We start from the raw sequence: 15,871 nt of genomic DNA on the forward strand, positions 1-15,871 counted from the left end.
TGGGCCTCCATGTCCTCCTGTCAAAAATGAGATTAATGGGTAGTCCTTACCCATGGGTTGTTACAGGATTAAAGAGATCTCGCGTATAATACACTGAAAGTTCCAGATAAAGCAGTCAGTATAGAGCGGGCGTGTCGCCATCCCACAGGATGCGACACTAAGCATTGACCGGTGCAAAGGTTTGGGGGACCTGTCCGCACTTGCAACCCATCTTTCTTGCGATGGGAATCCCCACGACCGGCTTAAGCCGGCTCCCTGATCGCTGGGGTTCAGACACAGGACAGGCGGCGGGGAGCGGTGCACACGGCGGCAGGCGGGGGCCGGGGGCAGGGGGAGCCGCACGGCCCGGCTCTCGGCACACGGCGTCCCTCTGCACCCAGCCCGCGGCGCGCGGCTCCCGCCTGGAAGTGCACGTGGGCCGCCTTCCGGGAACTGGCTCCCTGCGGTCCGTGTGCACAGGGGGCTGCGCTCGGCCCCGGGCGCCGCGCGGAGCAGCGCGTGACTCAGCGCTTGGCGAGCTCAGGCTGCGCCCGGCCCGCGCGGAGTTTTTGCACTCGCCTCGCTTCGGCCACTATAAAGGCAGCGCGCGGCGCCCTCCTCTGCACCACGCCTCCTCCGGATCCTGCCATCCAGCCGCCTCCGTCTGCCGACTCCAGCCTCCAGCCACCACCTCGGCTCGCCATGGACCCCAACTGCTCCTGCGCCACCGGTAACTGACCGGGACCGCGTCGTGGGTGGGGGGAGGCAATTTCTCGTCCCTCTTTCTCCAAGCCCTCAACCTCTAACCGCCCCTTCCCAAAGCGATCTGGTGTGTTTCTGTTATAGAGTATTCGGAGCCCCGTTTTACCAAGAAGCCACCGAGTTGGTGGCTTTCCCAGGTTCCCACGAGCTGTTGGTGGGACCGAAGGACTCGCACCCGGACTCCTAGCGCGCAGCCCCGCGCTCGGGTGTCCGGGAGCCTCCCTCACCCCCGCCTTTCTTCCTCCAGGTGGTTCCTGCACCTGCGCCGGCTCCTGCAAATGCAAAGAGTGCAAATGCACCTCCTGCAAGAAGAGTGAGTGGGGGTCTCTCTGCCCCGTCCCGCCCCCTTAGTCCTCCAATCGGTGCCCGTCCCGCTACTCCCGTCGGCGGGATGATTCAAGCAGCCCGGGGGTCGCCTTCTCCCGCTAGTCGGCGCCTCCGCAGCGGCAGGGGTCCGGGTCCCGGAGGGCGGGATGCTCGAGCCCTTTCTCTCCGACGCTCATCGCCCCCGTCGCCTCTCGCCCGCAGGTTGCTGCTCCTGCTGCCCCGTGGGCTGTGCCAAGTGTGCCAAGGGCTGCGTCTGCAAAGGGGCAGCGGAAAAGTGCAGTTGCTGCGCCTGATGTGGAGGGAGCCCCGCTTCCACGTGTAAATAGAATAACATGAAGAAGCCCGGATTTGTTTTTTTACAACCCTGACCCATTTCCTACATTTTTTTTTCTATAAAATATGTAACTGACAATAAAAGTTGTTGACTTGGTTTTGACTCAGGTTTCCTTTGTGTGCCTAGAAGAAAGGCCGGGGTGAGGGACTGAGTGGGGGATGCAGGTCCGGCTCTGGATTCCAATGTAAGCCTCTAGCAAACCGAGAGCTTTCAAGCAAACCAGGCCACATGACTGAGCCTCAGCTTGGGGAAAACACAGGGTGGTGTACCAGATCCTACAGTGTGTTTGGGGGACAGTTACAGAATTCCCTCCGCGGTGGAAACTTATGTAAATCTTTATTCCCTGATTTCTCTGCCCAATTTCAGTTCCCCATTGGGGTCTTAGGTTTAAGAAACACAGGGTGTGGGATCCAACTCCATTTGCTCCAATCTTATATGGAGCTTCTTAAATCCCTGTGTAAACAGCAGGATTTTATCTTCTATCAATCACAGATCCAAGCTTTAGTAAAAATGAGTTAATAACAAAATGAACAGGGGCCGGGGTTGTAGCTCAGTGGTAGAGCACTTGCCTAGCATGTGAGAGTTACTGGGTTTGATTCTCAGCACCACATATAAATAAGGTTTCATTGGCAACTAAAATAAATAAATATATACACGCATTTAGGCACTATGGTGCCTGCCTGTAATCCCTGCAGTTTGGGAGGCTGAGGCAGGAGGATCATGAGTTCAAGGCCAGACTTCACAACTTAGTGAGACCCTGTCTCAAAATCAAAAGGGCTGGGGATGTACTCAGTGGTAAAGCACCCCTAGGTTCAGTCTCTAGTACTGCCAAAAGAAAAAATATACGAATCCCATTTTTGAGTCAACAGGAAAATTTACATAAATATGTGGTAAACAAAACAACAGGAAAAATAGAATTGCAAACATCATTCAAGGGTGTGCATTGCAGACTGGAAGTGATCAGGCAGCTTGCTGGCCTGCACCTCCCCAGAAGGAGCCTCAGTCTTGGTTTGCACAGGACACTGATGGGACCCTTAGACTCTACCCCTGAGAGCTCCCCGTTGTGACTTGGCTGTCAATCTTTGGAATTCCTCCCAAAGTCCCGTTGAAATCTGCTGTCCTTCACATCCCAGCCCCTAGCTACTTCAGACTGGCCAATGGACTAGGGGTTTGGAGAGACTTGCCCAGCATTTTCCTGGGAAGATAAGTGAACAGGAGCTTCAGGTCAGGAGGAGGTACCTAGTGTCTGCCCATGCAGGGGTGAGGGTGGATTCCGCTCTGTGGAAGGTGCGGTTCATCTGGGAGACCTATAATTAAAATCAACGGTTAGTGCCCCCCAGCTATTTGTTAAGCGAGTGCATTTGATGTTCAAAGAGGAAAGCTCTTGGCCAGAAATGAGGGCCAAACCTGCGCTCTGGTTCATAAGAAGAAGGCAGCCTGTACCAAGAGCATGGGATTTGGTGACAGGCAGCCCTGGTTCACACCCTTGCCAGCTGTGTGGCCTGGGCAAGTTACTGAACCTTCTGAACCTCCAGTTCTGTTGCTAGAGTGAACCCTGAATTACTGTTAGCCTGTTAGCCTGTCAGTCAGAGTCCTCTGACGGGAAGTGACCACCACCTGCTCCAGAGGGGACACATCCCCAACCACGAGGGGGCTCCTCAAGGTTCCATACAGCTCACATACCACCTTGACACCTCAGATGAACTTGGGCTCATTGTAATCTCATTATATTGATTGAAATAAAACAAAATACCCACTAGCATCTAACCCTGCCCAAATTAGACAATAAAAGACTTGGACACCCTGATCTCTGGAAACTTCCCCTTTCCCATGAGAAGTTCTGATGGCAGCACACTGCCACACCCCTCATCACCCAGCCCTAGGGAAGCCCTGACCCCAGACCTGCTGGGGAGAGGGCCTTTGGAGCGCAGGCTCCTTCTCCACTTGCAGGCCATGGGATCGAGTTTCCTGTCTGTTACCAGAACAGTTTGCTTATTTGCAAATGGCACCAAGTAGGAACAGAACTTGCAGATTCCATAAGAGCTCCTCATGTGTAGGCAGGAGATACACCTGAATGTAGAGATTAAGAGAGACAGTCTCCCGACTCCTAGCTAGGGCTTACCATCCGTGACAGTTATGATCAGTCTGTCCACGTGGACTTTCTGGAGAGACAGTCCCTGTCTCAACAAACCCTGGGGAAAGATCTGCCTGGGAAGGAGAACTCTGGGTGACAGCTGGGAGAGACGGGAGTCTGGGTTCCCAGGAAGGGTAGAGGACCTGCAGCAGGCCCTCTGTGATCAGGCAAGGCTGCGGCATTTCAACAAACACAAAAGCCCTGCCATCTCCAATTTTAGGAACCTCCCACGGGAGAGAGTTAACGTGAGGGGACTGGTGTAATTGTGTTCTTTCAGAGTGGCTAAGCAACTTGCCCAAGGTTGTACAACTCAGCCGTCAGAGGTCTGGCCTCTTGCCCTGGTCATAGCTGCCAGATCGTGATGTCACTAGATGGCAAACCCTATCTCTCACAGTTCAGAAGCTACAGATGGTCTGGCCCACAGGTCACATGACAATACAGGGTACTCGACAGGCCTGGCTTATTTGTCTGAAGGTAGGATAATGTTCCCCACATGTATTTCTGCCAGAGAGACACGATTATTATACTCCTTTTACAATAGAGCTGACTCAGCCACAAACAGGTTATCATGCCCAGGTACAGGTGACTTAGGTGAGATGTGATCTGCTCTCCATCGATTGCCTCTAGTGTGAGCAAGTCAGTCCGTGAGTTTGGGGCCCACACAGAAAGATGCCGGCCACCCTGTTTCCACCTAGGCCTCACAAATATTTTATTTAACATTTTTCCTTTAAATGACTCGTATTTTCTCAAATATATTTGTATTACTACTGGTACCCCAGAGAAAGAGAACCAATAGGATGTACACAGATTGAATTAGAAGGAAAAAGATTTATTTTAAGAAACTGGCCCGTGTGTGTGTGTGTGTGTGTGTGTGTGTGTGTGTGTGTGGTGGGTGCTGGCTAACATGAGGCTCCAGCACAGGCCAACAGCCTGAAACTGTGTCGGGGGCTGAGGGTGCACTCTTTACTGTGGTGAAGGCAGTCTGGAGGGAGAATTCCTTTCTCATTGTGTCATGCTGCAGTCAGAGTGAACTGTAATTCCTTTGTCACCTGGGGACCTTGGTCTTTTCTCCTAAGGACTTCCACTAACTGAATGAGGTTTACTAATAATGTGGGCCAGACTCTGCTTCATTCCAAGTCTATTGATTTAAATGTTAATCACGTCTAGAAAACGACATCAGAGTGACATTACACTAATGTTTGAGCAAAGAACCTAGTGAAGCGAATGTGAAAAATTAAACATCACAAAAGAAAAATTTGCTAACTCTACTAATATTTAGAATCAGTCTTACTTTCTTACTTCCAGAGATTATGCTAAAATATATATAGTGATTGATATATAAAACAAGTGTAATATATTCTGGGATATATATCATATATAATGTATGCTAATGATATGTAGTGATTAGGCTTATATATTAATATATATATAGTGCATGTAATATATATGTATTGATATTTTATATATCACATATATATCATGTATATATATCATATGTGATGTCTACTTTCACATGAATTAAAAGTCTACGTTTAAAGGTCACTTTCAAATACTCTGGTCACCAACAACACTATTAAATTAATTATTACACCTTATCATATGAAACTTTTTTTTTCCTGACCTGGATCTAAAAGAAAAACAGGTCTGAGAATGCCTTTGCTCAATAAGTGGGAGAATTGTGATTTATATTTCTAGGATCTGATTACTTACACTCTTTTTTTTTTTGTAAATATTTATTTTTTTAGGTGTAGATGGACACAACACAGCGCCTTTATTTTTTTTTTAAAGAGAGAGTGATAGAGGGAGAGAGAGAGAGAGAGAATTTTTTTAATATTTATTTTTTAGTTATCGGTGGACACAACATTGTTGTTTGTATGTGGTGCTGAGGATCCAACCCAAGGCCTCCCAGTGGTGTAGTGCTGTGTAAGCTCACAAAGCACAAGGGTAAACCGCCTGGTGGGAATGACAGTGATTTTTCATCAAAGAAAAAAAGAAAGAAAAATGACCCCTAGTAGGTAATGGCTAACATGTCCAGTCACCAACCCAAAGGAAGACTTAAAATATCCTCTTAGATCATGTCTTTGTACTATAGATGTTTTTGCATGATTATATATATATATATATATTTTTTTTTGGGGGGGGGACCTGGGATTGAACTCAGGGGCACTCGGCCACTGAGTCACATCCCCAGCCCTATTTTGTATTTTATTTAGAGACAGAGTTGAGCTGCTCACTGAGTTGCTTAGCACTTCACTTTTACTGAAGCTGGCTTTGAACTCGTGATCCTCCTGCCTTAGTATACACATTAGTGGGACTTATCATAGATTTTACATATATATAAATAAGTCTGGCTAAGATGTATGTAGCTAGCGTGTTCCTCCCCAGGACCTGCTGTTGGGGACCCTGCCCAGTCTCTCACTGTGTGCACCTTTTGTTTTTCTCAATAAAATCAGTCTGTGCCTCACTTTGACAGGTCCCTAAATTCCTTTCTGGGACAAAGTCAAGAACCTTAGGACCTGAGTCGAGGTTCCCCTCCCTCTCTCTCTCTCTCTCTCTCTCTCTCTCTCTCTCTCTCTCTCTCTCTCTCTCTCTCTCTCTCTCTCTCTCTCTCTCTCTCTCCCCCCCCCCCCCGCGGTCCCAGTGACACTCCTTCTTATTTAGAAAGTATTTATTCAGGGTCTGCACATCACATACAGTGACCCTTCCTTTGGGTGGCTCCCCTTTTCAAAACCGCTGTCCTGGAGGGGCTGGACCTGCTAGGCTGTGGGTAGGTCCGCAAAAACTTTCTGACAAATAGGACCCAGACATCGTGGCCGCGCAGTCTCAGGCTGGACAAAGGAAGAGAGAAAGCCGTGTTTGGGTGGACGGGCTGAACCCAGCCCAGAGGACCGGCTACGCGGGGGAAGGGAAAGTGTCGTCGCCCACGCGGTCCTTTGCTCACAACCCTTGCTCTGCGCCCCGCGGTGCCGACACAGGGAACCCGAGCCTGGCCTGCACACGGACCCCGGGAATGACTAAGCAGATGACAGCGCGAGTGCGGGGGCCGGGACACCAGCGAGGTCCCCGGGTTCAGTTCCAGGAACTGAAGTGGTGGAGTGGGGACAGCAGTCTGGAGAAATTAGGAAACGGCTGCGGGGCGGCAGGAACACTGTGTACGGAAAAAACACACAGTCCCTCGGCCGAAGGAACAGTTCCCGGCTGTGTGCACCGAGCGGAGCGGCAGGATCCCGCCAGGGGCGCGCGTGCAAGAACCTGGGAGGGGACTTTGCTCTCGGCGGTCACCTGACTATGCAGGCTCCCTGGCTCTTATGGTTCGCCTCTCTCTGCATTTGCAACCTCCCGGGGTCCCCGAAAGGATCCCGATTGCTTCTGCGCCTCTGGGATCCTTCCCAGTTACAGACCGAGGTCCCCAGCAGTGGAGGGCGCATTCTGAGTATTGGCTGGGTAGGACTCACTTCTTTTGTAGTTCTAACGCCTTCCTTCTTGCCAAACACCTTTGTCTTCCCTTAGAGCATTAATACCCTTCCAGCAAATCTCATTTCAGAGGCCAGAGTATTCACGCTCATAACCCGCCCCTGCTCCATGTCACATTGCCTGAGCCTCAGTGCTTTGTCCATCCAGTGTCCTCATAAAATAGGAACTCTATGTACAATAAGAAAATTGCTTATTCTGAGCCAAATACCAGTGGCCATGGCACCAGAACCCCAATTCAAGTGACCCTGAATGACTTGGAAAACGTTATAATTCAAGTGACTTAAATGACCCCTGGAAGACATTACATGAACTTCTGTAATCACACAACAAAAGAACTTCATAAACCAATATGTTTAGCAATTATACCGGTGAGAGTATGAAGTAGGTGGGCTACAGCAAGGTGGGGAAATCCCTTTTGTAAGTTCCAGATGTTTTTTTTTTTTTTCCCCCCAGCATCTTAGCTTTAGGGTTGATGGAGGTTAGAGGTCAGCTGAGCTTAGAGATGCATCCTGGGAGTTTTACCCAATAGTCAGAAGAATGGTAGGTCAGATACAAAACTTAGGGATTTCAGTACACACCAGCATTTGAGCTGCCCAGACTGAAGAGGAGGCAGTGGATTTTGTCTCTTCCAGATGAAGGACAAAAGGCCATGCCATCCTGTGGGGAGGGAAGCAGAGCTATAATGCACTGTGCCCTGAGTGGGACAGGCCAGGCCTTGCACTGAGCGGGTAGCATGTCCGCTGAGTGCTGTGTTTCCTGCACCTCCTTGCCCACTGCAAGGCCTTCTCATGCTCACAGGTGGCCCTGCAAATGCCAAGAGTGCAGGCGCATCTCCTGCAGGAAGAGTGAGTGTGGGGTCTTTCCTGGGAAACCAAGGGCTGGCCAGGAGCCAGGGGAATGATCCTGATCTCAACAGGTAGGAGCAGGCCATGATAGGAAGACTCAGGCATCCATCCCAGATCTCAGCTTTACCAACAGAAGATAAAATAAAATGAATTAGTATTAAAAAGAATAAATACTTCATCTAGAACAAATCTTACCTATACTATGGCCTGCCTGGATAAGGCTGGGCAATTCTCTTCAAATCCCCAGTCACTTTACCAGTTCCAAGTGGCCAAGGTCTGGAACTTGAAAGAGTTCAGGCTGACTTGGGGAGAAATTTCCAAGGATTCAGAGCCAAGACATAATAGAGAGCTCTTGGGGGTCAGTACCAGGCAGGTCATTGGCTCTGGGCTGGCCAGAATTCATGGTACCCACAGGTTGTCTGGGCTGGTGTTCAAGGTGTGTGTGTGATTCACACACTGGGGCTGGCCTGGGAACTGTTCTGTGAGCATATCTAGTACAAGTATGTAGTGTTTGTAAATCTATTTCTTTTCTTTTTCTTTCTGGTTTGTTTGTTTTGGTACTGGGGATTGAACCCAGGGGTACTTTGCCCCTGAGCTACATCCCCAGTTCTTTTTTTTTTTTTAATTTTGAGACTAGGTTTCACTAAGTTGCTTGAGGGTATCAATAAGTTGATGAAGCTGGTCTTGAACTTTTGATCCTCTTGCTTAAGCTTCACAAGTCACTGGAGTTACAGGTGTGTGCCATCACGCCCAGCTGTAATTCTTTTATTTTTGTTTTTGCTTTTCATGTATTTATTGAAATATTTCTACAAGATCTAATCCAATGGGTTCCTATTTTGTGGTTTTGTTTTTAATAGTAATTCATTTTATTTACTTTATTTACATATACACAAAGCAGCCTGGCCTGGTGTGCTTAGACCTGTATTCCCTTCATTATCATCTATTACATGATCATGTGACCTGTGGTCCAAAGAGAATTATTCACTCTTGCCACAAAACTGTGATCCACACTAGGGAGGAACATAAAGCTAGGAGCAACTCCGTCCTCATATCAGATACAGAATTATGATTAACATTTCTGCAACCATCTGGACCATGTTACTTAACATCTCCTGTTAAAATGGTTCATGTTCCTATAATTTATATGAAAAACAAACCCTACCAACACAGAAAATGAGCATCAGTCTCATTCCAGATAGAGAAGATAGCCAGAAAAAAAAAATGTCCAAGTCTGTAAAGATACAGACAAAATATATAGATGCCACTTACAGATGGCTCTTATCACTGGTCAAGGTGGAGCTGGCGGCTCGCTCTGGTTGTGCAGAGGGTGGAGGATATGCCTGGGTCTAAGCGAGGTTTCATCACGGACCTCTTTCCTGGAGGAGGCTGATGGGATTCCAGTTCCTGATCCACTTCCTAGCTCTGGGACTTCGAGCAAGTTCCTTGAGTTCTTTGTGTTGTAGTTGTTTGACTCATAAATAGTATTTCCCTTTATTGTAAGGTTCAGAATGTAAGCGATCAAATAGGGCCTGACATTAGAGACTACATGTTGTGCAGTGGTCAGGAATATTGAAAGAGAAATACTCACTTCTCTTGCTATTTAGTGCAGGGTCTGCATATCACCTAAAATAATCCCTCTTTCGGGGCATCCCCAGTTTTCAGACTGCCATCCTGGAGTAGAGTGGGACTGCTAAAATGTAGATAATCCCAGGAGAATACTAAGCAAAGAAAGACCCTAGCAGGGTGCCCACACATCCCCTCAAGCACGAAGAATGGAAGGGAGAGAGCCCTGGGACACTGTTGGCCTCTGTCCTGTGCACAGGAGGAGGGGTCCAAAGGACTGAGACAGAGCCACGGGCCAAGCGGGGGAGGGGAAGCTCATAGGCAGGGCTAGTTCTTTGCACAAAACGTCCTCTCCCAGCTGTCCAGGGGCATGACGAGTCTGGGGTTGCACACGGACTCCAAGAAAGCGACTCTGAGGACAACAGCGCTGCTGACGAGCATAGACAGGGCAGAACGCACGGGGGCGTTGATGGCCATTAATCTCGGGGAAATTGGGACTCCGCGTACCGCACGTCGCAGGGCCCCTCCGGCGCCAGCCGGCGCCAAAGGGGCGGTCCTGCGGTGCGCACGGAGCTTAGCTTGGGGAGTAGCTCGCCGGGTGCTACCGGAGTCGCGGGGTGCACTCAGCTCCGCCCCTCGGGTGCAAGGGCCGGGGCGGGGCTTTGCGCCCGGGCCGATCACCTGACTGCACAGTAAACGGGCCGCTTGCAAGGCTCTAGCGCGCTTCCAGGAGTCCCACTTACTTTTCGTCGCTCACTTTGCCTCTCTAGTCTCACCAAGAGCTCGAAGGAGCCCCCAGTTCTTCCTGCGTCACTGAAAAGTTTTGGGTCCTTAAAATACCCGTAAACCGATCACAGAATAGATGTCCCTGGGAGTGCAGGGTGCATTTTGAGTCCTGGCTGGAATAGACTTGTAGTGCTTTTTTCTCTTGCCAAGCATCTTCATCAGCTCTTAGAGAATTTCCAACCTTACAACGTGTCCCCTTTCAGAGCTCAGACTGCTCAGGCTCATAACTGCCCTGCTCCATGTCAGCCAGGCAGTGGGGGATACTAGTCTGAACCTAACTGCACTGCCCAGCATTTAAGTTGCGTAGACCAGAGCGGGAGGCAAGAAACATTGATTCTTCCGGATCAAGGACATTAGGCTCATTATAGCCTATGGGGAGACAAGTGGGATTAGGCGTCCTTGAGGTCTTACTGGGACAGAGCTAGTAGGCTGGCATTGCACTGAGCTGGGCACTTTTGCGGACCAATTGCTTTTTCTCCTGCAGCACACTCCTTGCTCACTGCCTGCCTTTCTCCTCTTTACAGGCAGCTCCTGCAAATGCTTAGAGTGAGTGTAGGGCCTCTTTACAGGCAGCTCCTGCAAGAAGAGCGAGTGCAGGGCTTTCCCTGGGAATTTGGGGACTGGATTGATTCAGAGGTCAGACCCAGAGTGTAGTAGGTAGGAGCAGATCCATGATCAGCTCCCCTGACATCCTCTTCCCTCAATACCTGATACAGCAGCAGACAAGGAGAACTTTAGAGATGGTTAATTTCCAACCTTTGTTTCTTAGAACAAGGAAACTGAGACCCAGAGAGTACACCAGGCAGACAAGCACAGGCCCAACACTTAAGGAATGGACTTTCTTTACCATAGTTCTGGGGATTTCTGGCTTTCCTTTGTCCCCATGGGACCTATCACTGCCCATCCAAGCATTTGGCCCTGTACTGGGCTCAGGTGAGTTTGAGCAGCCTTCTTATAGCATGATTCACCCCAAAGGTCCATCAGCTGCCTCCTCACAGAGCAGCTGAGGGTCTTCAACTAAGAGTCCTGTGGGGCTGGGGCAGAGCTCCAGCCAGGCCTGCTGGGAGATGCTGGTAAGTCTGCTCTGACTTCTTGCTCTCCTCTTTCTTCCCCAGGCTGCTGGTCTGCCAGTCTGTGCGCCCAAGACTGTGTCCACAAAGGGGCATCAGACAAGCACCACTGCTGTACCTATGTGGGGCAAGCCCTGCTCCCATATCTAAATAGAGTGATGTGTGCAAACACAGACTTTTCATGCATCCCTGGCCCTTTGTTGCATTTCTTTCTCTATGAAATATGTGAATGATAATAAAAAGTTGCAGATTGATTCTGCCTCTGGGTTTTGTTTGTTTGTTTGTTTGTTTGTTTGTTTGTTTTTGTGAGCCCTGAACCATGTTCAGCAGAACTGGGGTGCAAACCATTGCACTGGGAGTGCAGAAACCTGAGAGTTGCAACCATATCCTATCAAGATAAACCTGGTGCCTTAGGCAGATCAGTTTACCTGTCTCGGTTTCAGTTTCTCAGCTGAAAACATTAAGAACATTATACTAGATGGTATGAGGACACTGGAATCAAGCACAGACATAAGCTTTGGTAAGAAAATGAACATGCACAAAATACAGCAGCCAACTTTCAATAAATACATAAAACAACAGGGAAATAAAAGAATTACAGCCAGGCGCAGTGGTGCATGCAGGATTGCAAGTTCAAAGCCAGCCTCTGCAAAAAGCAAGGTGCTAAGCAACTCATTTTTATTTAGAGACCTTGTCTGGGTCTGGGAATGTGGCTTAGTGGTCAAGTGCCCCTGAGTTCAATAAAAAAGAATTACAAACATTATATATTTTTAAAGGAGTGTGAATTGCAGATGGGAGACAGTTTGCAGGCTTTATCCAGTGCACCTGGTCATCCCTATGAGGAACCATTAGTCTTGGCTTGCACAGGATGCTCACAGGATGCTCAGTGACACCTAAGAACTGTTATAATGTGGCTCTGAATCTTTGACAGTTCCTTGTAAGGTCAGGCTGAAGTCTGCTCCTACTTCAAATTTTAGTCCTTGAATGCTTAAAATCAGCAAAGTGACTAGGATTTGGAGAGAATTCAGGGAAGAACTTTTTGCAGATGAAGTACCTTGTGTCTGTCTATGCAAGACTGACATGAGATAATGCAGTTTCCAAGCTACCGTGACAGGAGTGAGAAGTTCTTTCCCTTAGCTCCTTGTAGAAGGAATTGCTGTTTGATATTCGAAGAAAGTGATGAGTCATGTGGTCCAGGGCAGGACTGTGATTGCCTGCAGGTTTCCTGTGAGAAAGAGGGTTTCAGGAGACAGCTTGTGCCATGTGCGTGAGTTTTGGTGTCAGATGTCCTGGTCAACAGTTCACTTCACCCCCTACTGCCCATTTAAAGGCTCTCTGAGCTTCCTTCGTTCATTTGAAGAGAAAAGATTGTATATCTATGGAGGGATAAAATGTGATCATGGACTGGCTTCTGGATAGAACTTTCTTTATATGTGTGTAGCTCAACCACTGAACTACATCCTCAAATCTTTTTATTTTACTTTGAAAAAGGGTCTGGCTAACTTGCCAAGGCTGACCTTGAACTTTCGATGCTCCTGCCTCAGCCTCCCTAGTTGTTGGGATTACAAATGCACCCTACTGCCCCAAGCTACACTACAGCATTTTAATCATTAGGTCTCCATGACTTTCTGGAGTCAGAATTCTGTTAGGTTCCATTAGGTTCTTGGAAAAGGCCCAAATGCTTGGGAAGCATAACTGTGGAATGCAACTGCTGATGGATTTGAACTCCACTGACCTATTCCAAAACCATGAGTATGGCCAGGTCAGGTGGCTCATGAATGTAATCCCAGCTATTTTGGAGGCTGAGGCCAGAGAATCCCAAGTTTAAGGTCAGCCTCCCTAGTTGAGCCAGACCGAAAATAAAGCACAAAGGGCTTGGATGTAGCTCAGTGGTAAAATGCTTGTCTGGTATTTGTAAGGCCCTGGGTTCCATTCCCAGTCTCACAAAACTGAATAAGCGCAGTTCTTACACTCTAAGCCTTTCTCAAGCTATTGACCCTCACTTTTGTGGGGCCAATGAGAATGAATGTGCAGGGTTGGTCCTGAACTCCAGAAGAGCAAGGAGACCTGTCCACGGTCCCACAGCTCAGCAGTAAAGGTGTGAATGGATTAGTGCTATAGTGTCCTTATGCCCTAGACACAGCTGCCATAATATGTCGTCACTGGATTCTACATTCTGCCCCTCACAGCTCTGAGCGGGAAGGGTCCTTGGTTCATGAATTCAGTTGTGCCTTTGATTTGAGAGAAGGTACTTGGAGGGAAGAGAGGTCAGAGCTCTGCAGGGGCATCTGATTGTCTGCTCAGATGTCTTCCCACTGGTGCCTCTGTGCCAGATTTCAGTGTCCTGCTCTTTCACTTCACGGGACAGGGTGACATAGGGTGGAGGGTGAGGGCATGATGATGCAGTCCACTTTCCTGAGTATGAATCTCAACAGTGTCACTTCAATCTGTCTCAGTCTCCTCCGCTGCAAATGGGGCATAATAAGAGGGTGGGACATTTAGGACTAAATGACTTAATGGATGTGAGACCATAGCATGGCTCTGGCCAAGTGACGACTGCTCCATAACTTATTTACTTATTTGTCGTATTACTGGTGACTGGACCCAGAGCTTACTCCCCAATGCTGAGTGATGCTCCACCAGTGAGCGACATCCTCAGCTCTTTTTAAAATTTTGAGACAATCTCCTTAGGTAGTCCAGGTGGCCTTGAACAACCCTTACACTTCAGCCATCTAAGGAGCTGTGATTACAGGCATGCACCACAACCTGTGGCTATGGTGTTTTTTGTTATTTTTTTCACAGCGCAGAAGACATTTTACTCACAGCAATAAGCCATGCCTGGCGGGCCCAGCTCTGTGTCCTTGGTTCTTCTCATAAGCCACATGAGCGTGTGACCTGTAGCCCAGCAGTTCCGAGCTCCTCTGCTCTTCCCTCTACACACTGATCCACACTGGGTAATAAGCAGTGCCCAACACACTTGGTGTCCTTCGTGAGTGATGCCCCAGAGTGCCTGCCATTTCTGGACCTCTGCATGGAGGTGTCACCTCACATTTTTCTTTGACAGAACTTGTATTTTATTAAAGTCACTTGCATGAAGAGCAACCCTTCTCCACTACTGGGTGTGAGAACCAGTCTCACTTGCAGGAGGCGGCCATGAAATGACACCTATCCCTTCAGTGCCACTCTTGTGGCTCCCTTGATTGACTGGAGCTTCCTCTTTTCTTTGATTTCAAGCAGTAGAGAGGTGGGGAGGACACGTAGGCCAAAGGGAAGTTCCATCCTTGACCTCTTTCCCTGTGAATTTGGGTTCAGATTCAGCATCCCAGGTCCTGGCCCTGTGACCCCGGGCAGGGAACGTCAACTCCTTGTCTTGTAGATATTTTCTTAGAAAAACAGGTTAAATGGTATTTACTGAAGGTTTTGTGAGTTCAAAGATCCAAAGTGATCAAACAGGGCTTGGCATAACTAAAGTGTCTATTTATCAGAAATATGGGGGCGGGGGGCAAGCGGTGATACACACCTGTAATCTCATTAACTCAGGAGTTTTGAGACAAAAAGGATTGTAAATTCAAAGCCAGCCTCAACAATTTAGCAAGGCCCTAAGCAACTTAGTGAGACCCTGTCTCAAAACAAAAAATAAAAAGTGCTGGGGATGTGGCTCAGTGGCCAAACACCCCTGGATTCAAAAATAAAATAGCGGGTGCATTGGTGCGCTCCTATAATCCCAGTGGCTCAGGAGGCTGAGACTGGAAGGATTGAGTTCAAAGCCAGACTCAGCAATTTAGCGAGGCTCTAAGCAACTCAGTGAGATCCTGTCTCTAAAGAAAATGCAAAATAGGGCTGGGGATGTGGCTCAGCGGTCAAGTGCCCCTGAGTTCAATTTCCAGTACCTCCCCCCCAATAATAATGAAATAAATATCAAAAGGAAAGTAAGCAGATACCTGGCTTCTGTACTTAACTCAGGGTCTGCACATCACCTAACAAGTGGCTCTCCTTTGGGGACCCCAGGCTTTGGGACTCCCCATCCACGTATGTGGCCTGGTTAGGCTGTGGGAAGCTACAGGTGAGTTTAAGCAGCTCAGAAACCTGACAAAAGTACCCAGGCATCTTCTCTGAAGTGCAGAAGGGAAGGAGGGAGGAAGAACCCCTTGTGTCCCTATGCGACTATGCAAAAAAGAAACATGACATAAATGACTAAGGGGACAGGGACAGGCGACACAGGGGAGGTGGATGACAAACTGATGGTCAGTGTTCTGCCCACATTTCCGTGGCTCCCCTCCTGGACTGGTGCAGATCTGGGTCAGTGAGCACGAGGCTGGGGCTGCACAGAGATCAGAGAAAGGAAAAAACGGAGGGAAAGGGCGCCAGAGCTGGGCTGCGGGAATGGGTTCCCGGAACTCACAGGAGCATTGGGGGTGGGGATCCTCTAGGAAGGTTGGAAGGGGCAGCAGGGACACCGCATGGGGCGGAGTGCACAGCCCCTCTGGCGCCGGCAGCACGGGGGCGGGGTGCTGCACACGGACCCCTGCGCGCGGCCCTTGGTGTGCGCCGAGCTCAAGGCCAGCGGGCCGTGCGGATTCGGCGGGGCGAGTGCAGG

The 15,871-nt window shown here is 49.0% G+C and overlaps 1 protein-coding gene across 1 annotated transcript; it reads left to right on the plus strand.

The window, feature by feature from the left end:
* The first annotated feature begins 311 nt into the window (after positions 1-311).
* LOC308638085 (metallothionein-1E) lies at positions 312-1,498 on the plus strand. The gene is made up of 3 exons (XM_081275094.1): positions 312-709; positions 989-1,054; positions 1,270-1,498. Exons 1-3 carry the CDS (start codon positions 682-684, stop codon positions 1,359-1,361), a joined length of 186 nt encoding a protein of 61 aa, XP_081131220.1. The 5' UTR covers positions 312-681; the 3' UTR covers positions 1,362-1,498.
* The last annotated feature ends 14,373 nt before the right edge of the window (positions 1,499-15,871 follow it).

This window comes from Spermophilus citellus (genome assembly GCF_964194105.1).
Source record: "Spermophilus citellus genome assembly, chromosome: 18".
NCBI lineage: Eukaryota > Metazoa > Chordata > Mammalia > Rodentia > Sciuridae > Spermophilus > Spermophilus citellus.

Coding starts and splice junctions, on each gene's coding strand:
- LOC308638085 (XM_081275094.1), top strand. CDS start 682: ATGGACCCCAACTGCTCCTGCGCCACCG. Junction 710..988: donor CAACTGCTCCTGCGCCACCG/GTAACTGACCGG, acceptor TTCTTCCTCCAG/GTGGTTCCTGCACCTGCGCC. Junction 1,055..1,269: donor ATGCACCTCCTGCAAGAAGA/GTGAGTGGGGGT, acceptor TCTCGCCCGCAG/GTTGCTGCTCCTGCTGCCCC.